The 25,116-nt window shown below is 36.7% G+C and overlaps 1 protein-coding gene across 5 annotated transcripts in view; it reads right to left on the bottom strand.

Moving 5' to 3' along the window:
- The window catches only part of LAMA2 (laminin subunit alpha 2), a 634,066-nt gene that overhangs the window by 70,252 nt on the left and 538,698 nt on the right, over positions 1–25,116 (bottom strand). For 4 of the 5 annotated variants that reach the window (XM_032862519.1, XM_032862522.1, XM_032862523.1 and 1 more), the window contains 6 exons: positions 22,780–22,882; positions 13,826–13,942; positions 11,774–11,956; positions 10,163–10,168; positions 7,080–7,234; positions 425–568 (listed from right to left, as the gene is read on the bottom strand). In XM_032862519.1, coding sequence (XP_032718410.1) covers positions 425–568; positions 7,080–7,234; positions 10,163–10,168; positions 11,774–11,956; positions 13,826–13,942; positions 22,780–22,882 — 708 coding nt within the window. The remainder of the gene's footprint in view (positions 1–424; positions 569–7,079; positions 7,235–10,162; positions 10,169–11,773; positions 11,957–13,825; positions 13,943–22,779; positions 22,883–25,116) is intronic. The other variant, XM_032862520.1, reaches the window with a different exon arrangement.

The raw sequence follows: 25,116 nt of genomic DNA, 5'->3' as shown, positions 1-25,116 counted from the left end.
TCAGCATGAGTCAAAAGACTTTTCAGTGGTAGGAAAGAAGTACACAATTTATAATTTCATTCAACATGAAAGTTCATTGTAATTTCTTAGAGACTTTTTAAAATAAAGCTTTATTCCTCTTAGTCCTCCTTCTTAAATAGCCAGATCTGAAAACATAATTCTAAATAAATACTTGACTACTCATAAATGAAAGCAGATGTACCTAAATACTGCAAATTTTCTTTTAAATATTCATTTTTCTTCTAACTTAATTTGACACTTCAGAACTTTGTGAGGTAAGATTCAGAGGTTTTCAAATCTGAAAGGCTACATCACACAATTTTGGCACCACGTTATTAGGTTCTACACATTTCCCTCACTATGAAGATTAACCTCTGTGTATTCGCATATCTAGGAGACTGAAGAAGCTGAACATCAAACTTACAAATTTGGCACTTCCAAGATAAAAAAGGAGGTTGTCAGCAACAGCTGTCTTTACGTTGACAATGATATTATTGTAGCTTCCTTTCTTGATTTCCGGCTTGTATGTTCGAATGCAGTCACCTCCGGAAGACACAGATACTTTGATCTTCAAGGAAAACAAGGTACAAAGAACCAAGACTAAATCTCTCAGCAAGTTTGAAGTACTTCCCAAACAACCACAAAACCATCATCATCTCTTCTTTGAAGTTATTTTTTTTATCATCAAATAGAATCATTAAATGCCCATATGCAGACACCATTATACTCATTAAGGAGGGCATGGACGATCAGCTTCCCGCCAGGATTTTGACAATAAGCTGTTCACAGTCCTGTATCTTGTTAGCATGCTACTCTTTTTCGAAGCATGCAACTAACAAATTCTTACCTTCATACCTTCCTCCTTTATGAATGTGGGGACATTTTCCAAAAGGTGATTTTATATGAAGCTAATGATAATGATCTTCATTAAGGTTGTTTGATGAAATTTTACAATTCAAATTTCGGTGATTCTGGTATCACTTAAAGTAGGACACCATTTTTCTTTCTGTTTTCAAGAGGAAATTACCTACCCTCATGTTCTTGCAGTTGGAAGAGGCCAAATAGATTTTGTTCTAGATGTTCTGACAATACAAAGAATATTAATCATGCCACTCAGGACATACATTTGAGAATAAATTATACCTTTTTATTAAGTTGCCAGGAAATGAAATGGAAATAATTTTCAATGGTTATCCCTACTAATGTATTTAACAGCTCCTTTTTCTTCTGACTAGTATTTTAAAATTACTATAAATTGCTAAGAAAGGAATTCCTATGTGAACAGTAATGAAACTGTTCGTATCGATTCTTACTAACATTTAGGAGCCTTTCTTCAACCACAAATAACACTAGTTGATTATATGATTTAATTTTCTTTGCTTCAGGTATACAACCACAGGGGCATTTTTCAGGATAGCTTGAACTCCGGGAAAAGGTGCTGCTTTGCTCCATGAGCGTGCTCAAAGGAGGAAGCAGAGACAGGGAAAGATGCAAAACTTTCCTTTGCCACTGATTTATAAGCTCAGCTTCAGGAAGCCTCCTCTTGGTTCTCACTAGCAGTGAATTTTCTAGCACTCTGTGCTACTCAAATAGCTTTTGCACTTGGAAGAAAATCTACTGGTTTTATTGCTCCTCCCATGAAGGGTACCGCAGACTCTAGACAAGACAGCCTGTCTCTGTATTATGGTGACACAGGAAGCATCTCCAACGTCTTATTAGGGAATGGGTATAGGCAGCCTCTGGACTCCTCCCCAAGGGTGGTATAGACTACACTGAAGAGGTGCTGGATGAAAAACCCTTTTTTAAATTTAAATTCAATGAGTTAACATATAGTGTATTATTATTTTCAGAGGCAGAGTTTAGGGAGTCATCAGTTGCATATAACACCTAATGCTCATTACATCATGTGCCCCCCCTTAATGCCCGTCACCCAGTAACCCCTTCCCCCTAACCCCCTCCCCTCCAGCAACGCTCAGTTTGTTTCCTATGATTAAGAGTCTCTTATGGTTAATCTCCCTCCCTGATTTCATCTTATTTTATTTTTCCCTCCTTTCCCCTATGATCCTCTGTTTTGAAAAACAGGTTAAGTTTTAAAAAGAAAGCTAAGGAGGGGTTTATGGTTCTGATGAATATGTAAATTCATATGTGTTTGAAAGCTTCTGGGAATGCAGCAGATCTGTTGCCTTTCCTGCAGACTCTGCAGATGTCGTGCGTTTGTACATTATTGTTTCATCACCTCATCTGCTAACCAAATTGCATCCTCTGCAGAGGAAACACACACTGGAAAGAAACAGGGGCTCAGCCTAATGGAGTCCTGGATGGTGGCCCGGGGCTAGAATAACCTCAAAGTCTACCGTTTAGACTGTTTTCCTTGTCCTTGTCTTCCTCCTAAGGTTGGGACCCAGACTGTAGCTCTGGTACCCAGAGTGTTTGCTCTGCATTCTGGGGGAGACAGTCTTCCTGGTAAGTGTGGTTCTCCACCAGGATGTTAGTTCTTTCCTCCACAAACGATGGGATTTTCCTTCCACGTAAGGTGCTGAGAGTCGGTGAATCAAAATGAGTTGTAGGAAATGTGCAACTTGTACTCCGGATGGTCATACTCTAGAGCACATGTGTAGTGAAGGTTGGCAGAACGTGTTACATGGTAGACAAAGGGTTATCCAAGGGCCTAGAGATAAAAGTTGTAGAGCAGAGGTGCCTGGGTGGCTCAGTGGGTTAGGCCTCTGCATTAGGCTCCGGTCATGATCTCAGGGTCCTGGGATCGAGCCCCGCATCGGGCTCTCTGCTCTGCAGGGAGCCTGCTTCATCTTCTCTCTCTGCCTGCCTCTCTGCCTACTTGTAATCTCTGCCTGTCAAATAAATAAATAAAATCTTAAAAAAAAAAGTTATAGAGCAAAGCAAGAGAAAGATAATATGGTGGAGGGCAGATAGGGGAAATGCTGCTTTCAGATGTTTTTAATATTCAGGAAAAGGTATAGGATATGGTGAGTTTTAGGAATTGGCAGCAAGTAAACCAAAACCATCATCAGGAAAGACCTTGACACTGAGCAAATTCAGTATCTGAGGCAGGGTATAAACATCACTGACATCATAAGATGATCAAGGAGAAGAAGTCAAGGTCTGCCTGGAATTCATGAGCGGAGCTGAGTAGTACATTGAGCTATAGGAGCTATAGGAAATCATATCCAAATTCCTAGTGGGGCTGGCTTAGTAATCAAAAGGAACTGTGTGTGGGGTCTGTTTTATCTTTATTTCACAAATGCTTTATGGGCTTGGCCATTGAGCTGTATTATGGCTAATTTAATCACAACTAACTTTCACAACTAATTTATTTTTGTTTAAAGAATACAGTGTGGGGCACCTGGATGGCTCAGTTGGTTAAGCATCTGCCTTTGGCTCAGGCCATGATCCCTGGGTCCTGTGATCAAGCCCCATATCAGGCTCCTTGTTCAGCGGGGAACCTGCTTCACGCTCTCCTCTCCACTTGTGCTCTCTCTCACTATCTCTGTTGCTATCTCTCTCTCTCCAGTAAATAAATGAAATCTTAAAAAAGAAAAAGAATATAAAGTAATAATACTCCCTGGTTGCTCTTTAGAGAAGAAATAATGAATGTACATGGAATACATGACTCTTTGGTCACAGGATTGGTTTCTGTCCTTGCTCGGGTATACCTGGTAGAAGTGATAGGGACCTACATGATGGTGTGTTGAAAAGGGGATTACCAAAGTGTGGATGACAAAGCACTGAGTACTGAAGCCTAACTGAACTGATGAAACCCTATCTGAGAATTGAAAGTCTAAGAGAGTAGCCATTTTAGAACGAAGGGTATTTAATGGCAGTAGGAGTTAAAATTAATCTACTTTATGGCATACTTTACATATCTAAAAAATAGGGTTCTCTGAACAAAATGATATTGTTATGCTCTGAATGCCCGCAATTGATCTAGTAAAGTAGCCTATTGCTCAACTCTTACACATTTATTTGAAAAACTCTCTGGATTTTCTCCTTTCTGGCTTGTGGTTTTGAATATACCCTCAGTCCTTGAAAAATTCAAGCAGCCCACACTGTTGGTCACCAGTCCATACCTACTAATCTCTCCTTTTAAATACCTTGTGTTTTGATTTCCAATTAGATACTTCTTAAACAAATTAAAACAGGTAAATCAAAATGCAGTATTTATAAATTTCTCCAGAAGAAGCTGCTAGGACATTTCCCTCTTATGAAAAGGGAATAACTTCTGAAACACAAACATGTCTTAGAATGATTTATTCTATCAATTACTGTTATTTCTAATGTGAGCCCTTTGTAGACTTCTAAACAAAAATCACTAAGCTTTAATTATCTCTAAGGCATTCCTCATACAACATTACCAATGAATCATTATGAACTCAATTAAACATTATTGAGGATCCCATTATTATATCTATTGGATTTTCACTGCATTTCTCTCATCCCATAACTAGGTCATTTGTTTAAAAAGAGTATCATCTGCTCCATTTCAGAGTCAACAAACTAAAGAAAGCTACTTTCAAAGAAATGTCTTTAATTTCTTGGTCATATTGAATATGTGTCAAGGCCACATCCAGACACTACTGCCAGGCTACAAATACATTTATAAAATCAGGCAAATGTCATCTTAAGTTAGTATAAAACTCACTTGAAAAAAAAATTTCCTTGCTTACATATTTCTAACATCTTATAAAAAATAAGACACTTTGTTGTAACTTCCATTTCAAAAGAATGATTGAAAGTTTCCTTGAAAGGCATGGACAAGGGTTACTTTTTTGTATCATTTCTTTATATCTGTCTTTCATTTTATGTTTTGAGATAGGTTTTATGTATTTAACATACCAGAATTTTCTCTTTCTCCCTGGGGGAGGAGAGGGGTAGGAGGGAGCACAGGAAACTGATGAATATATGGCGTATTTTTAGATTTCTTTACAAGGAGAAATAATAAGAATGACCAGATTTCCCCACATGATGACTAAGAAAATAAGGCTAAGCATGTGGTTTTCCAGAGAATATTTATTATTATTGTTTTTTTCTTTTTTTTTTTTAAGATTTATTTATTTATTTGACAGACAGAGATCACAAGCAGGCAGAGAGTCAGGGAGAGAGAGAGGAGGAAGCTAGGCTCCCTGCTGAGCAGAGAGCCTGATGTAGGCCTCCATCCTAGGACCCTGAGACCATGACCCAAGCCAAAGGCAGTGGCTTTAACCCACTGAGCCACCCAGGCGTCCCACTATTATTGTTTTTTTAAATTAACATTGCAAACGATAGGAGTGATATTACAAGCTCTCCCTTTCTCTTGCTACTTCCACCTGCTACAGGTGGGACTCTTATTGAAGTTGTCTTGTTCCTAGTTTCCTCTCATTTATACCCCAAACATTCCAAATTCATATTCAAAAAACACAGCTCTGAGAAATTATATTTCTTGTGTGAGAACTTTCAGCTTCTCTCACCAATAAGGTTCATCTCAGGAACCATTCTGGCTAAACGAAATTGCTTACTTCGCCATCCAAGGCCTAACAAGACTTGGCTTCCAAGGACCTTTCCAGTTCAATGTTCGCTCGACCAGTCATCCTGGAAAACTAGAGCACTCGCTCATGAGATGAGCCCGAAACTTCCTTTTCTCTCTGCCTCAGTCATTCTCAGAATGCTCTCCTTCCTTACTCTCCCCATCCAAATCCAGCACTTCCCCACCCACTCAAGGCCTGGCTCAAATTCCTATCTTTGGGAAATCTTCTGGCCCCTATTAGAGGAGTTCTTTTCTTTCAGAACTTTATAGCATTTCCCATCGGTCAGGCAATGTAACACACTATTTGGCATTCCCTTGGAGTTATTTATGTACGTGTCTTATTTCTTCTATGGTGTTATAAACTATGTAAGTAGAAGTTACCTTGAATGTAGGAGATGCTTTTTCTACTTGGGCTAAATCTTAGCTAAAATCCCAAACCTCAAACTAACATCTACTTCTTTTCACTTTGTGCTTCATATGTACAATAATTGTATGTCATCATACTGCCCACTTGGTTTTTAGATTGTAACTCAATATATATGTGTTCTCAACCCTATCTGCTTCTTTCACTTTGAGCTTATGTACATCATCTTGATGAATTTATCATTTCCTAAATTTCTCCTTAGTCAGGCATGAATTCCTTTTTAAACTGTACCTTGAACTTATTTTCTTAACCTTGTTTAGAGGTATCAGCTATGTATAAGGAGGAGAAATGATATACTGCTCCTTGGGTCTCATATTCCTGGTCACTACTCAAAAAATTATAAGTTGGTGGATTAAGAAAGGGCATTTTTAGTCATTCTAGTTTCAAAGTTGCTCAGAAAATGGAACTTTTGAGACAGAAAACTTGGATATATAAAAAGATTTGCATTTAAACCTGACAATATAAACTGTCATTTTTCCCCTTCTATTTCTAAAGTCACCATAGGATGAATTTAGATAAAGTTTCACATTGGTACTTAGCAATTCTACCCGGGTTCACCAGGTTGCTATATTCTAGAAAGTTCTTCTCTCCTATGAGTTTTCTAATTGGGTTAGTAAAGAACCAAATTTTGATACAAGTAAGATATTCGCTATTCTTCCTCAAAAAACACTCCAAAAACAAAACAAAACAAAAAAACAACAACAAAAACAAAAACAAACCTGCAGAAACATAACCAAAATAATTTGTGTTGTTATACTCAGACAAAAAATATAGAGAATAATGGTTGTTCATTGCTATTACTCTATATAACCTTGTTTACTCATTGCTGATACAACCCTTTTTTGCTTTTATCAAAAGCATCCATGCCTATTAAACATACAACAGTAAGATTTCCATTCTTGCTATTTGTGCTACCCTATTCAAACAATGACGACATATACCAAAACTCCCATTTCTAAAACAGTAAGTGGTGATTATTCTTCCTATGAGATGTCTTTTGAAATTTATGGGGAAAAAAAAAATAACCAGCAATCAGTCAACAGGATACACGGTGGGGTGGGAGGGGAGGGCATTCCATCTGGGAATAATACCCCAAATTACAATCAATTACTGATACTGAAAATGAAAAGAGCTTACAGAATTAGCTTGTTTCCGGGCTTGGTTTATCAGTTCCTTTATCTCAGAGATGTTCTTCTTTAGGTTATCCTCAAGTTCTTTGATGGGTTTGAGTTTATCTATCAGACGATCAGCTTCTTGTTCTAGATTTTTCACAGTGACATCGGCATCTGCAACTGCATTGAAAAAATGAGTGCATACCACACACACACACACACACACACACACACACAGACACACAGACACACACACACATAGACATGAAAATAGTAGTATGCTTCATTAAATAATTGAAAGGCTCTCATCTTATCCACATGATAAAGCAGAGCCATGATGGCAGAAGCGCAGTGTGTGATGGCAAATGGAAATTTCACTTGGGACTCAGGCAAGCCAAATGGGAGGTGTTAGAGATGGAGGACCAACACTCTGGCTTTGTGATCAAGGTGAACGTTAGCATTGAAGGTAAAGAATACAATGACCTTAATTCGATGATTAATTTCTAGCTTCAGGCCCAAAGCTTACCTTTATAGAAGTTTAGTCACAGAATCAAAGAAATGAAAGTGTTTTAAAATGTCACTTCATCTGTCCGAGCCAGAACCGTATTTAAATCAGGGTTCTCACCCAAAATAGATTTTCTTTCTTTTTCTCACGGTCTGTCTTTGTATGTCTTAAAGAGGGAAGCTATCAAAATGTCTTCTGAAAACATTTCGGTGTTGAACAACCCTTAGACTGAAGGCCTATGTTAAACTTTAATTAAATCTTTCATGCTGCAGTTCATTTTCATTTTGAAGAAGAACTGATTATCCTAATCTCTGTATTAGGTTGAACCATATTAAATGGCCATTCTTATGGGTTCAAAAAAAGTTTGAATATCAACAATTTCAAAAGGGGTTTAACCCTAAAATAATTGAAGGTTATCATTGATCCACAGATTTTCAGCATGAACTTTTCATAGGAGGACAAATGACACATGGAAACCAACTACTCTATCTCAAGGATGCTGGTCATCTTACCTAAACTACGCCGTTTATTATCTGATTGAGCATGTATTGTTCTGATTTCTGTCATTGTGACTCTGATGAAAAAGGGAAACTGCTTAAAGACCAAGGCTGTGCGCTTTGCTCAGCTATGAATGATAAGCACTTTGGTAGCCAGTGATCCACTGAGAACTAATCCTTAGGAATGAATCAAAGGTGCTCAAAAGGAAGGACAGTATTATTTTCAAAGCTTGCTTGCTTGCTTATTATTTACTTATTTGACACACACACACACAGACACAGGTAGCATGAATGGGAGAGAGAGAATCTTAAGCAGGCTCCGTGCCCAGAGCAGAGCCTGAGGCAGGGCTTGATCTCGCAGACCTGAGATCATGACCTGAGCCAAAATCAAGAGCCAGTTGCTTAATTTAATGACCCACCGAGGAGCCCCGGAAATTATTATTTTTAAACTAGGCTTTGAATTGAGTACTTTGAACTCATGCTCATAAATATGAAAAATACTGTAAGGGTGTTTAAAAAGGACATAAGTGTATTATTAAATTTAATTAAAAGAGTTGCTAGATCAAAGCCTGATATGCAGGCTCCTGGGGTCAAAGCTCTTGCTACATAACTGGATATTCAGCAGACACAGATGCCCTTTTGTTCTGTATACTTTTAATAAACCATTTGTCCATTTTTTCCTTCCTCTAATTCCCCAATATTACCCTGATAATCTACAAATTATCCTAGAATTAAGAAAAAAATTATTTAGATTTGGATTCGTGGGAAAAAGAAAAAGGGTAAAGCAGACTATTTCAGCTTCATCCAAGAATGCATTCTTTCCTTTGAAAGCTCTCAGATTCTTATCAAATGTTTCCAAATGAAATCCAAAGGTTTCCTACCTCCTTCACTCTTTTTTTTCCCCCTTCTATCTTCTGGAGAAGTTGAAGTCTTTTGGAAATTATCTTCTTGGCGGTTTTAAAAATAAAACCTCTGTGATACTGAGTCTGATACTTTCTTAAATAGTGCTTTTTAAAAGTTTGTGACTTTCTTCTATAATTATTTGAGTGTATAGATTTTAAAATCACTTTTGAAGATAGATTATGATAATTCAATGTTTTTCTAGAAAATTATCAATCTCTTTTAGGCTCTAAAATTCCCTAGCATAGAGTTTTGATAAGTACTTTCTTATGTGTTAAGTTTCCCCCTTGTATCTAGTTATAGCTCCTTTAGAACTTTGCCCATTTGTGTTTTATTATTCTCGGGTAAGTCTGCCAAGCATTAAAAATATTTTATCTTTACACTCCTAAGGATTCACCTCTTGTATTTATCAAGTGTATTATTTTCCATCTTCTAATTCATCCATTTTTTTCATCTTATTTTATTTTGTCTCATTTATAGGGTTCATTACCTAAATTGCTTATTTCAGTGCTGGTTTAGTAATGTAATCACACCCATATTCCACTGAAGACAGCCTTGGTTGTATTTCTCAGGTTTCAATATGTTGGATTTTACTATTATTATTTTCCATTCTGAAGTTTAATTTTTGACTTTGAATTTAAACTATGAGATATTTAAGAGAGAATATTATTATATCCCAATAATTGCTCATTTGGTAAGATCTAATTTTATTAGTTTTATTTTGTGCTTCTCCAGGTATAATTCTCTAGAATTTGAGAATAATTATTCATAAGAGGGAGGGAAATGAGCATGGGGTGGGGGAGGAAGCGATACAACAACGTATACTTAATCTATTTTAATCCTACTGCAAAGAAGTCTTTTGAACTTCAGTGGCTGAGTCTGTGTTCTCAGAAGAATCACAATTCGATTCAGTCTGTAGAAGAATTCTATTTTCCATTTTTCTATTGGTACCATACAGGTATTTCACTGATTTCTATTAACATAATTGAAAGCATTTTCTATCAAATACATCCATAAGCTAACTTTTTGTAAAAAAAAAAAAATGTCTTTTTAAAATATATCTAGTATTAATACTGTGACACTGGAAAGAATAGCTCTAGAAGGTTAAAGCAATACCCAAACATGGTAACATGCAAAGCTGAAGCATTTGCAGTAGGCAGTCAAGCTTAAAGTTACGGAAAAGTATGCCAGTAAACATATACATACTGATTTCTGCAGGTAATTTCATATGGAAGCAAAACAAAAAGAAATGAGAAAATTCATGAGGAAATAGTCTTATGAGTTTTATAAAGCAGTGATTATCAAAAAATGGTACTTTTTACAATAGGTGCTAATTACCAATTTTAATTCAAACAACTGTGATCAAATTACCTATTTTAAGTCAAACAACTGTGATCAAATAAAAATCCACAAACACATGTCAGTTAGCAGGCTATTGTTCATACTGAAAGAAACTGTACTAAGATGTTCTAATAAGATAGAAAACAGACCCAGTTTAATTACTATTACAGGTAACTATCTCTAGATGGAGAATAAGATCAAAAAGAGAAAAATATTACGAAGAGACCACTATCAGTTGAGAATCAATATGAAATTGAATGAAGTAGTGTCTTCAATTGTAAAATAAGAGAATGATATTTATTTTAAAACTTATTTTCACTTGGGGGGGGTGTACATATTGTGATCTGGCATGCATTGGAACCATTTATTTGGATGGAATCTTTGAACGACAGACAGCAGCTATTTCTGGGCTTATATAAGAAAAATGAAAAAAAAAAAAGATTGTATGGCCTTTTTTTCTTTTTTTAAGAAATGGCAAAGTATAAATCCTCCCTAGCTCTAAAATGCACGTTATATTATGTTTTCACTTTTCCTTGCTCTTTAACGAATCATGCTAGCAGAATTTATTATTTTGTAGCATCGTTAGCTTTTGAGGCAATGGTGCTGAAAAATCAGCACCCGAATTACAGAACACCTAATGTCAATAACTGTTTCTGTTATTACATGCTAGCACCATTTGGATACCCAATGGACATGTTGGTATGTTGGTATATAAACAGAGGGCTAGTCTCTTCAGAGTGACATGTACAAAAAAATCAAGCATCTCCTTTGGTGAAATCACATACTAAGATAATGTTGCATCACTGCATAGGATGGAATAAAGATAAAAATCATAATGCTTATTAACTACAGTTAATAATTTAAATTATCATTATATTAAGTTTTACCATATTTTCTCAGTAAATCCTTATTAACTTGATATAATTGAATGAAATATACAAAAGGTGTGAAGAAATATTCTTGATAAACTAGATACTTTAATTTCCTGAAAATATTTAAATAATTTAAATATTTACATTTAAATAATAAAATATTAATATTTTTGAATTTTAGTGCGTTTCAGGTTGATAACATTTTAATATCCTGTTTTAACGGGCCTGCTGGTAAGTGTGCTCCTTGACTTCTATGCTCCATGGAACTTCACAAACTCAGAGAATGTAATTTCACAAGCACAACTGTATTTTCAATTACACTGAAGGATTAAAAAAAAAAAAGTATTTGGCACCCCTATGCCAGAAATCATGCAGACTTTGAGAATTCCTGGACAAAGTGTGGATGAAGAAAGCACTAGAGCAGGGCCTGGGGACTTGGATTCTAGCTCTGGAGTTGCAGCCACTCCATTCCTGAGCCCAGTCTATAAGAAGAGCAGACAACATCACTGTGGGGTCTCCTCCCCCTCTAAGAGTTAAGAGTCTAGGGTCCTTTTATAGTATGAAGAAGCTCATGACATAATCAAAGTGAAAAAGGAGATCTTACTGTTCTTCGAAGGATCTTTTAACACAGCATTTGTTTTGGCTACGCTGTCTGCTAGTTGATTGTAGTTTTTCTTCAGGCCATCAAGGTTCTGGTGGAGATCTTTAATCTGTGCCAATACGTCTTTTGCGGTGTCGTTGGCTTGTCTTGCTTTGTCCTTAATGGCTTGCAGTTTAGCAGCTGTGTCTGTTAGCAGGGGAGGGTATGGGGAACAAAGCCAAAGGTCCAGAGTTAGTGGCTTACTCCGTGCAGGTCAAAGGGAGGCTGCAGCTGGCCCACTTCGGGGACACAAGCACAGAGGGAAAGGCTGAACTTTGTCTCACTCGATTATAGCAAATGAAGTAAATTTTTAGCTAAATTAAATTTTCTCAGGGACCTTTGCTATGAATACCTGATTAGTTCCTAAGATAGCAAAGTGATTATTCTAAATGTTCATTGTATAAGGGCATACCGTAATTTGCTCCCACACATATTACAGAGAGAAATTTATCCCCAAGTCATAGTTTCATCAAAAATAGATTTAAGATTTAACCTGCACATTCCAAAAGGTGAATGATGAATGAATGTACTTCAACTTAAAGGTAGAGACTCTGTTGGGTATTTTAGACCATGTGTTTATGTACTTATATTAGTTTTCAGCATTGCAAATTTTCTATTATGTCCTTACTATTGAAGGAGATGACAAGCAATCCCGGACAGTTAGGTTTTTTTTAATATTAAAAAAAGTAAAAATCATTAATATTTCCGGTGTTATACTATATAAATGTATACGTTAGTTTACTTGATCATAATTTGTATAAAAACATATACTGAACATATAGGTGCCTACTAGTATGTGTAGATTAATGGTTAAAGCCACAGGCTCTGAAGTTAAACTGTGGGGTTCAAATCTCATACATGCCATTCTTAACAATGGCCTTCAGCATTCTCTTTCATTTCTTAAATTTCACATATGAGTGAATCACATGGTATTTTTCTTTCTCTGACTGACTTATTTCCCTTAGCATGATACTGTGTCTCAGCTTGTTCCCTGTAAAATGGAAATAACACTATTAATTTTGTAGGGTTACTGTAAGGATTACATACACTTAACACACATATTGAGTAAACACTCAATAAACATTAGCAGATTTTGTTATCATATCACGTTATGAAAATATAAAGGATAGTACTTTCAAGAACTAATACCAAACAATAACTTCAAGTACTTATAATAGGTAAGAAGATATTACAGACATGGTTCAGCTGTTAATGTTTTCAAAGATGAAACATTTAAGGAACTGAACTTTGCCAGGAAAGATGTGCTAATGGTTGCCAGAGGGGAGGGCTGTGGGGAGAGGGGCAGAATGGGTGAAGGAGGTGTTGGGAGATACAGGCTTCCAGTTACAGAGTGAGTAAATCATAGAAATAAATACACAGCATAAGGAATATAGTCAATGATCCTGTAATAGTGTTGTATCAGGACAGATGGGAGCTACAACTGTGGTAAGTATAGCATAATCTTATAGACTTGTTGAATCACTTTGTTCAACACTTGAAAATAATGTAACATTGTGTGTCAACCATACTCAACAACAACAACAAAAAGAAGTAAAGAATGATGTGGGAAAGGCTCTTCTCTGTCATGTAGGTATTATAATCACCTGTGAGTTTGTAGTAGAACAACATTTTAGAGAACGGTACCTATGCGATTTTATACTTTCCCATTAACATGAGATTACAAATAATATTATTTATAATAATAATAAGAATCTTACTAGAAAGAAGATTTCCTGGGCTTACACATGGAAGAAAAGTATATAAGATGGTTATATTTTCCTTTTTGCAAGATCTACCAATGGATGTCTGCTAGGATAACAAAGCATAAGAAAAATCCGAGGAGAGAGAGTATGGCTTAGTTTCTCATTCTCACAAAGAAAAATTCACAAGTAAGAAAACCAATATCTAATTTCCTGACAATAGTCCAAGTGTAATGTCAGAAAAGATGATAAACGTTAGAACATTCTTTAATAGTTCAGGTCAACTGACACAATTTGCAGTGTCCCAAATGCTTACCATTTGGAATGGCTGACAGCTTCCCCAAAGTGTCATTCAAAGCTCTCAGGAGATCCTCATTTCTAACATCTGCATTTTCTAATCTGGTTATTAAGCCATTCAGATAGTCATCATTTTCTGTGAATGGAAAACAAAAAAGAACGAAAAATTTTAATCATCTCAGAATTTACACATCTCTGATATGGATACATAATTTCAGGTTATTTTAATATAAGGTTTACAAAATGCAGGAGAATTGATTTAATTCCTTTAATTTATTAGCATCTATCACTACATACATTTCAGACCATAATATAAAACAGGTGTTTATGAAATGACCATTTCACTCTTCAACAGGTTCAATAGCTATGTTTTCCTCTTGGTGTCTGATATGTATCTGACTTAATTTTATGGTTTTTTATGGAGAAAAAACCTGCAAAAGAATCAACCTCTTACTGCATTTGTAATGATGCCCTCTTGACATTATTCCCATTAATGTTACTTATTTTAAAAATTTCATCACCAAAGTGGATCACAGGATTAGCTTTTAATAATCTCAAATAGATATGATTGTTAAGTAGAATCTCGCAACTACGGTAAATATCGCGTTAATACATAGTTGAAAATGAATGAAAAAAACTTCAGTGCATTTCTGATAAAGTGTTTTTTTTATTATATATAGAGAACAATATTTTATAAATTGCTCTCAAATAGGCTTTTCAGAAGTTTTATTTTTTCTTGCTACCTTAGCATGATTTCTTTAACGTTAAAAAAAATCACCTACTAAAGATAATTCAATATTACAAGTATAATATAAATTTTTCAGCTGCATTCCACTAGTTTTTAACATTGCCCAAACAGATATACCTGTGAAACTACATCAATGTGTATCTTCCAGAATGTTCATGAGATCTTTAATTGGAGGTACAGATATGAGAAAAAAAAGATCCTTAAGATCTTTTTCATGAAAATGAACAAGGGACACAATACATATGGTGATATATAAACAAAAGTTTGTCAGGGTGGGATATGGTGGTGGGTGGGTGGAGAAGAACATATGAGAGAACCCTGATGGTACTTACAGCAGATAAAAACCAGCAACAGAACCAGCAAGGGAGTTCATGGTGGCGTGAGCACCACCATGGTGGTTATGTTCATTAAATTGCTTCCTCTGGGCAGATAGTTCTATTCTCTTATTTAAAAGAGTGGCTGATTGATTGACTGATCGGTCAATCAATCAATAAACAAACATCTAAAGCAACCTGAACTGGGGCAACTTGTTATTGTCAACACTAAGACTGTTGTTCTCATCACTTTCCTGGTACCCAGCTTGGGCAACAGGAGAGACTAGGTCTCACACAACAGAGCCAGAGTGGTCTCGATTTGCTTGTCCGCATATTCCCCCAGAGGCAGCATACCTGGCTTCTCAGGGGAACTGAGCAGACCACTGTCAGCTAGAGAAGCATCCCTGCCTTTATCGGCCTTCATCCGGAAAGAATAGCAAAGGGAAAGGAAGATGGATGAAGGATTCTTAGCTATCAGTATTCTGGATGTGAAAAAGAGGACTGAACATATTAATTAATGACCCACTTCATTTCATAGAAGGCTTTTATAGGCAGACAGATTAAAGCACTGTTAAACAATAATAATGTAAGCACATACTACGGTTTAACACATCTGCCTTTAAGCTCCAAGCCAAAGACCTGACATCATTGAAAAACAAAGCATAAAATATCCTAGCAAAGCATGGTTCAAAAACATCAATATGTCCATTTCAGTCACTAAGATGTTATTATTTTCAGTTCTAAGTGCCTCAAAATATATTTTCCAAGTAATTAGATTTTCTCCTCTGTCAATCATGATTCATCTTTCTTTTAATACTTCTGTTATTCTCAGTGTTTGTACTAAAATAAAATCTTTGGATAGGTTATTGAAAGTCTACTTTCAGAGGGAAAGCCAGTCTGATTATGACTGTGATCGCTCTATGAATTCCTTGAGAATAAAGGGCTGTTCTTTTGATATTGCCTTGGACGTCTTCATCAATTAAGGAAAGGGAACAGTACAAATTTTATTTCTTAGCTTCTTGATTGGATTTGATTTTTTAAATAATGAAGCATTCAAAATGGTCTGGCAAGCAAGATCTTCGTGTACAGTGAAAAAACCATTAATTTAAAGGGCATCACTTGGTTTATATTATTTTATGCATTCAAGTCGCAAATCCTGGCTGAACAGGCAGGCTAATTATTCAGAAGAAAGATTAATCTGGAGAACATTGTTGCTTCTGTCTTTCAGTTCCAAAGCAGTAATTTTGATCCTCTGCTTTGTGTACTTGGAGGTCAGAATGTGAATATTCTGCCCGCACTCTGATTTCTAGGTTTCACCTATTAGATTTGGGTTCTTTCTTGATGGATCCTCTCCCACACTGAGATGATTTTTTTCTGAAGTAGTTTCTGGAATTTCACAAACCCAAATCTCAACACTTCATAGCTTTGTCAATAGAATTAGGTGAGTAGAAGGCGTGTACAGAAACCTACCATAGATTTCAAAATGGAAAACTTGGGAAACTATAGCAATGAATAGCTCAAAAAAGCAGCCCTCCAAAGTCGGCTTTAAATGAAAAGAGACATGAGGCCCAGTGTATCTGTAGCTGACATGTAAGGGAGACTGCATTTGGCCTAGTTTGAACTGTAACATGACCAAAGAAACAGAATTATTAATAGTTAAAGAATATCCAACCTGATTCTTTAGTTGTAAATTTTGGAGAATAAGAGAAGGATCTGATTTATAATTCATAGAAACATTTTATAGGATTTTCTCTCACTTCTTCAGCTCTCATACCCAGTAGCTGTAGTTAAGACATTCTCTTTAACTTCTCTCTAGGTATCACACCCACCAAACCTTAAAAGCTACACACACATGCTTTTTCCACTTTGGTTCTCCCTTTCCCATCCTGTCCTCACACATTAGAACACAAATGTCAATGGGTTTGGCAGATACAGAGCTTGTACAGTGAGAGAAAGAAGCAGAGCAGTAAGGGTCGACTGTGAACATTCCTGGAGGTATCAGTTCCTTTTGTTATCCATGTATCCATGCACTGACTGTGCAGGATAGACACACTCAAACTGAAACTCACCAGGGTTGTAAGTCACTGCTACTCAGAGCACATATTTACTCATTTATCATCTTCCTGACACTGTGCTGATTATGAATTACAGTTCAGTTAAATCAGAACTGGTAACTTTGAACTATGTTATGTAATATCTCAAAATAAAGCTGTTGTGTCACTTCTTTCATCATCAATAATGTCTTCTTGTACAAAATTCTTATCGTTAAAACTGGTGTGGTGCAACGAACTCATTGTAAGACTCAGAGGTGGAAGACGAGGTGGGTTCAAATGCCATTTCTTTCCCTTTTTACATGTCTAAAATAAAGATAGTGTCTCCCTTCATATGACTGTTATGAGAAATAAATCTGTGGATGTATGAGAAAGTACTGGATTTACAACAGGCAGTAAATGGTAACAAAATAATTTACACTGGCTTGAGGATTGCACTGGTGTATTTACCAGTTTTCAATGATGCTGAAACAGGTTTCAACTAAATATAAGAATGCTTTTTAGAGATTTTAATGAAACATTCTCTTTGACTATTGAAACTCATCTAGGGTCGCCTGGGTGGCTCAGTTGGTTAAGGGTCTGCTTTCAGCTCAGGTCATGATCTCGGGGTCCTGGGATTGAGCCTTGCGTTGGGCTCCTTGCTCAGTGGGGAGCCTGCTTCTCCCTCCGCCGACTACTCCCCCTGGTTGTGCTCTCTCTCACCATCTCTGTCTCTGTCTCTCAAATAAATAAATAAATAATATCTTAAAAAAAGAAACTCATCTAGTAAAGTTCTTCAAATACAATTTTTATTTTTTGTTTAGGCACAAAACAAATACCTTGAAAGAGTCTCTCACTGACAAGGGTGAAATTCATAGAAAGGCTGTTAAATGGGTCTGGTTAAATGGAATCTCCTGCCAAACTGCCATTCAGATAATATTTTGCAGTGAACTCCTTGAATACTGTGACATTTGCCTTATTATGAATTAATACTCTGATGGAATCTTTACCACTTCAGATTTGCTTCTTACCAAAAAATGAAGGAATATCCTCTGTTTAGGATTTCTTTGTAAAAGAAGAATTTAATCCACATAACTTCCATTTGCTACAAATATATTTCATGTTTTGTTGTTGAGGCACCTTCTGAACTAGAGAACAGATTAAACTCTGCAGCATTTCTCTGTGTAGTTCTGAAGTAGAAGGGTTGAAATAGACAAAGGATTGACATGAAGTCACATAAAGCATCTTGATTGTGACCTTCCTGATAATGAGAGGTTTCGGCTACACTTGGTTATTCAACCACTAGTCATTTGTCAAGTATGTGTTAGGATCATGACTATCACTGTGCTACCTTCTGCACTATGGCTGAAGCCCAGTGGTTTTGTCCAGCAGAGGGTAAAAGCATTAGCTTTGGAGCCAGACTAATGTGGGTTAAAGTGTTGGTCCCACTATACAAATGTGGTGCATTCAGATTCTTGGTGTTTCTTCAAAGCAAATGATTTTGTGTTAGACAGGTGAGGTGGCCAAACTTATCAAATTATGTAATATGTGTTTGTTTTACACAATTTTCAATTTTATTGTATTATATTATATATTGTCACTTTTGGACAGTTTAAGAACATAAGAGGTACAATTTCCCTCAAGTCACTTTATTACAATTTTTCACCCACCTATGTAGTCCTTTACCTGCTCAATAATTCCAGATTTTTAAATTTCCAAAGAGGCTGTTACCTAAGTCAACCCCACAACCCAGGGCAGGAACCTGGGACCTTGCTGAAGGAAGGAAGCCATGCAAAAGTGAGAACTGGATTCTGTCCCCAGCCTTCTGTCAATTGACTTGAAGAGACTGCTATGCCCAGTTTTGCCACTTTTTTGTATTTCTAGCCTTATTTCATGAATTTACTCCCAAGCTTCCCTTTCTCCAGTTGCTGCCACAAGTTTGGGATGTGTCCTATCTCTCACTGACTTTTCTGCCCAGACACATAGGCCCTCAGTAACCATCAGCTGCCACTGAATATGCTCTTCCTTCCACTAGAGAGATGGTCATAGTGAGAAGTCTGAGGAGAGGAGGGAAAGGGGGCTTCTCTGGTGCAGGATCTCCAAAGACTTAAGATACCAGAATAGAGGGGAATCCTCTCCTCAACAAATGTAACGAGAAACCATTATGGACAGACATTGAAACCCACTTATGGTTCCACTAGGATAAGCTCTGAAGCCTGACTGTGGGCCTGTAGACTCATTGTGCTTTGGCCAGCAAGGTATTCTAAAAGAACTTGAAAAGAACCAGACAAGTACTGTCTGGTCCAATAGTTCCTACCTTTGTATGTTTGCCACTACTTTGTCACTTTCCATTTAAACTCCTAAACCAACTCCAATCTGGTTTTATTGTTTTCATTTTCTTGATTCACACTCCAAAGGAGGTAGTACAGCTCTGTGTGAGGAATCAGCAATATCTGTGGGGAAAGATTCTTTTGTTCTCCAGGCTACGGTCAGCTAGGAGATCCAAGCTTGATTTCATCCATTTAGTCCAACATTATTTCTTGTCCATGAAATAGATTTTGTTTGTCTTTCACATGCTTATCTTCATAAAGGCTGATTCTGGCATATGGTAGTATGTGAAGTCAAAAGGAGTCTATCTTTAATAATGAAAGAAGGCTTTGGGCAAAATTTAACTCTTGCATCATACTTTGTTTTAACATTGCGGTACTCCTGTTTATTTATTTATTTTTCTAATCTAAAATAACAACAGAATCTTACCAGGTTAATCAATGCTACTGTATTAACAACATTCATGAAGGCAGAATCTTTCTCATACACTAGCCTGGACTGAATGACTGAGTTTTTAGAATATCACAGTATAGAAAAAAAGCACTGATTAATTTGATAAAAGATAATATGTGGAATAATTTTGGTATCGTTCTTCATGCTGGACTGTCCCTCATGTCATGCAATTCACTGAGTCGATGTCTTCGGGTTTGGAAACTGATCTTACTATTTCTTAGAAGTGTCATCCAGTTTATAGAAACATTATCTATTTGTTCCTAAGTGATTGAATGATTTCACTTATTTGGGCGAAGACAGAAATTAGGGCTAAATTGAGAAGTAAATAATATTGAGAAGTTATTCTATATAAAGGTGTAAAACTGTAAAATCTTAGTATTCTCAGGTTTCTAATATACCAACCTCTGCTTCATTCCTTGCCTTGTACACATTCCATGAGAACCCCAACTGGCCATTTGATTGACAAGCTCTCTTGTCAATGGCAAAGGAGCATTAATTCACCTGCTGGTATTAATTCATCTTCTAACTCTCTTGATCATCAGTTTGTCCGAAGTTCCATATCCATCAAGGAAATGATTTTTACCTCCATAGACATTCAATCAGTGCAATGTAGACTGGTTTCAAATTTCAACAGCATACAAGGGCAAATTGACTTTTAACAAATGTATATTCAAAAATTAAAAAGCAAAACAAATTGCTCCTGGCAAGTTCAGACTCCCTCAAGGCAAGGACAGTATAAAACTGGCAGGGAGCAGCACTAAGTCATTCATGACTAAAGCTTGAACTCACCGGATTGTACTGAATTGAACCAAATAACAAATTAGAAATATGGAGGGTAGAATGGCCTCACCATTTTTATTCCTTCTAACTCCAGGCCCCAGAGAAAGGGAAATGACTAAATCTCTATTTTAATAGCTGCTGTCAAGAGTTTTGCTCTGTAGGGCCTATTTCAGCAGTTCCTGGTGGTAATATATGGCATTCCCCTGATTAACAGCCATTTTATAACTTGTGTAATTGGCCACAAATCAGGGGAATGTCATAATGTAGCAAGAAAACATTCCCATCTCCGTCAGAGCCATGGCTTGGATTTTTGGAGAAATTATTACTTGAGTAGTTTGTGGGTTTTCATTACTTTAAATAATGTATTACTTGAAGTACAAAAAAAGACTAAACTAATAAACGTTTCTGTCTCCTAACCCTTTCTATTAGGACTCTCTTCAGATTCTTTTTTTCTTGGGGGAAAAAAAAATCTCTGAAAATGGAATTCTTTCTCCATTTTTATAATGCCAGTATTTTGGGGGAAACAGAGGTGAGGACAGAGCAAGGAGTGAGGTGAGGTGAAGTGACTCAGGCATTCACCTCAGGTATAAAATTTAAAGGGGCACCAAAACAGTAATCAAAAATATTTTAATGCAGTATTTAAAAAAAAATCAAAATGGGTTCAAAAAAGATCAATGATGAACAAAATAGTAAACTTTTTAAATAAAACAGGACTAACCCTGTGCTTGTACAAACTAACCTCACTCACCTCACCTTAATCCTTCCTAGCTCTGGGCAAAGATACTGGATGGGAAGGAGTGGCCCAAAAGTAATGGGATCAACTCAACTTGCCCAGGAGGAAGATAGATTTTGACTCTACAGTGACTCTTCAGTTTAGAATAAGAGCAAGCTCCTACACAAAATGGTGTACACAAGGTTTTTTTTTTTTTCCTCCTGTGACACACAGTCCAAAGCATTTTACTATCCAAATACCATCACATGGACAACAGTAGTAGTAATTTCCCATCAGCCTCTATTAGAGACCACAGATAATTAAAGCATGACAAATATAAATGTTTATAAAACTTAGTTTCCTTCTGAAGTTAGTAAAGACCCATATCATTCCATTCTTCTCAAAAATACGCTTCTTGCCTGATTTGAGCCAGTCCCTGTGAAATTAGACCCTAGAAAAACAAAGCTAAAAAGAAGACCCTGGGCACCTGGGTGGCTAGTGGGTTAAAGCCTCTGCCTTTGGCTCAGGTCATGATCTCAGGGTCCTGGGATCTAGCGCATTAGGTTCTCTGCTCGGCAGGGAGCCTGCTTCCCTTCCTCTCTCTGCCTGCCTCTCTGCCTCCTTGTGATCTCTGTCTGTCAAATAAATAAATAAAATCTTAAAAAAAAAAAAAAAAGAAGAAGACCCTGTGTCTGTCCTCCAGAAGATGGAATCTAACTACAGGCTTGCATTGGACAAGTCTGTGAGAAAGGCAGGCAGTGAGAAAGGGCATGTAGTTCAGATGGGGTGTCGAAGTTCCTGGAGAAAATGACATCTGAGCTTAACCCTGAAGGTCTGCTAAAAGGTAATTATATCAAAAAGAATGAAAGATGGAGAGGCATTCCAAAGAGAAGGATTAACACTCTGAAATATGGAGGCTTGGAATAGTAGTAGTATGTTTTGGAAGGACCATGAATATTTTAGGAAGTTTGGGGAGATGGATGCAAGCCAGAAAATGGTAAGGAGTAAGGCTGCAGAGAGAAACAGGAGATATTTGAATGAAATAATAAATATAATAACATCTAGAGAGCAGCTTTAGTGAGTAATACATTTTTAATACAAAACCCATAATGGATTAGAGTAGATATTTTATGCACTTTGATGATTGAATTAGGAAGAAAATACAAGAAAAATGTATTTAAAAAGTGTGAAAACTTTTCAGGAAATGTGACCACTAACAAATTGAAAATTTCATAAGGACGTTTATACTATATATGCCTAATTCATTACTTTGTGACTGTCATTTCTGAAGCCAAAACAAGGGGGGTTTGGCACCTTTAAAAACTTATTATACTTTAATTTTAAAGTCACTGTACTTTAGCTATAAGTGAAATGATGTTATATAAATTAGGTCTAAAAATTATGAAATATTACCCAATGCAAAATGAGATGTGATGACAAGATGTCATAAAACTGGTGAAATAGTTTACTTGCATTAAATCCCGATAATAAAAACCATCATAAAAACCTAGTGAAACAATTCCAATTTTCCAATAGTGTAATAAAATATCCTACAGAATAGAACTACAATCAGTTGTGAAAATAATAACGAAGTGAGGTCACACTAACCTTTCACGGCATTTGCCAACTTCTTGGCTTCATTAAGGACCCCAAAGCTCTTCTGAAGAGAGCCTTTGGCACCTTCCCTTAGTGAACCTTGAGGACCTGTTGCCTGTGGACAGAAAAAGAAGTGTCACATATCAAAACCCACAGAATTATGGAGTAAATATATCTGGTGGGCAGCTGGTGTAAAGAGCTTACCTTCAGGAAAGCATAGACATAAATTATCAGCACATACTGGCGACTAAGTCAGGAGACTGTTTATTGGAAAAGAAGAACTAGAACAGAAACATTGGGAATCTCAACGTTTAAGGGGTAGGTAGAGAAAGAGGCACTGGTAAGGTAACTGAGACTCTAGAGGGCAAGGAGAAAGAAGGAAAGCTTGATATCATGGAAGCCAAGAGATACAGAAGTGGCTCAAAGCATGATGACTGGCAGTGTTGCAAGGACAGAGTTGGTCAGTATTGAATGCTGGAGAATGGTCAAGCAAGTTAAGAACTGAACACATCTACTGACTTTATCCCTAAGCACATTTTACTTGAGTTGTGTGATAAGTGGAGGAGCAGTTACTGTCCTCTTCCAATGAGGAAGAACATCACTCCTTTTGAAAACATGTCTCCAAGTATGATGGCAAATAACAACCTCAGAGCTACAATCATCTCCTAGCAAAGGTGCATCTGTTGGGGTTTGGATTAAAAAAGGTGACACAAAGATAGAAGAATGATATGGGAAAGGGATCATTTAACTTAATGTCCCATGATCCATTTTAATACTGTTTGCTTTCCAGCAATCATCACATAATACATTGATACCAAGAGATAAATCAAATAGGTTCTTATGTGTTAAGTTTAAATTGGAAAAATTATTTCAGATGCAAGAAGAGCTAGAGAATGCTAAACCTACTGTTCAAGTTATAAAGCTGAATTCAGGTTATCCCAGACATAACACTCCAAATGACACCTGCGAAGCCTCTGTCACATTATTTTTTATCAGTCACATTATTTGAGAATTAAACTAGGAAAAATCATAGAATCTGTGACTGTTGTGGTAAAATTTACTTTCAGGTGTTAAACTAACAGCTCTACTGTTCACAGAACAGATTGATTATGTAATATTAAGGTATCTACAAAAGGACATATTGGATACATCTACATAAATAAAAAGGGACATTGTGCATATATAGCTAGCATTTGCAAAAAGAGCTGACAACCCTAGAAAATCATTCTATGGAAAATGGACAGTTTCTTCAACTGAGAACACAGAAATTTTTAGTCCTACAGTTTCCCTTGGAAATTAGATATACTAACAACACAAAGTGTCATTTATCTAAAAAAAAAAAAAAAAAAAAAGGAAAAAAGAGTAAGTGGCACAAATGCAGTGTACCTTACTAAAAATAAACAAACAAGCCTTAGTTATCTACTCAGGTTCTATCTGTTCCAAATCTAAACACCATTCTTACTCTCTTGCTTACAGGTTTTCTGGATCAAAACCAATCAGAGGAAGGAAGTTACAAAGAAAGAAGGGCAAAGATCTCTAAATAGGCACATGAAAACAGCAGAAGTGATAGCTGACAATCTTACAATGAGAAAAAATTGTAAAGCTCAGGAGTCCAGATCAATTTGGATAGGGATAAAGTAGGTTTCAGAAGATGCCAATGTCATTACAGTAAAATAATTAATGTTGGTATTGATGATCCTGAGTCACCACAGTTATATGGGTCACTCAGAGTACTAGATGAAATTAGGCAAAGATGGGGAAGGAAGGAGGGAAGGAAGGAAGGGAGGGAGGGAAGGGAGAGAGGGAAGGAGAGGAAGAGGGAGGTAGGGAGAAAAGAGGGAGGGAGGGAAGAAAGAGAAAAGTGAAGGAAGGGAGGGAGGGAGGAAGAAAGAAAAACAGCTTTTCCCACAGCCTTGAGATGTGAACGTCTTTCTATAAGAATATAAACTGGTAAGCATTTAACAACCACAATTTTTTTTTGTTCTTTCTTTTTTTTTAAATTTCTTTTCAGCGTTAACAGTATTCATTGTTTTTGCACCATACCCAGTGCTCCATGCAATACGTGCCCTCCCCAATACCCACCACCTGGTTCCCCCAACCTCCCACCCCCCACCCCTCCAAAACCCTCAGGTTGTTTTTCAGGGTCCATAGTCTCTCATGGTTCACCTCCCCTTCCAATTTCCCTCAGCTCCCTTCTCCTCTCCATCTCCCCATGTCCTCCATGTTATTTGTTATGCTCCAGAAATAAGTTAAAGCTAATCTTGGATATGCAAAGTGAGTCATGGGGGTAAAGGAGAGAGAGAAAGGTGATTTGATGCAAGGAAGAAAATAATCAAATGAAGTGAGAGG

Source organism: Lontra canadensis, unplaced genomic scaffold, assembly GCF_010015895.1.
Source record: "Lontra canadensis isolate GAN:19392208 unplaced genomic scaffold, GSC_riverotter_1.0 scaffold23, whole genome shotgun sequence".
NCBI lineage: Eukaryota > Metazoa > Chordata > Mammalia > Carnivora > Mustelidae > Lontra > Lontra canadensis.
This window is presented reverse-complemented; position numbering and strand designations above follow the sequence as displayed.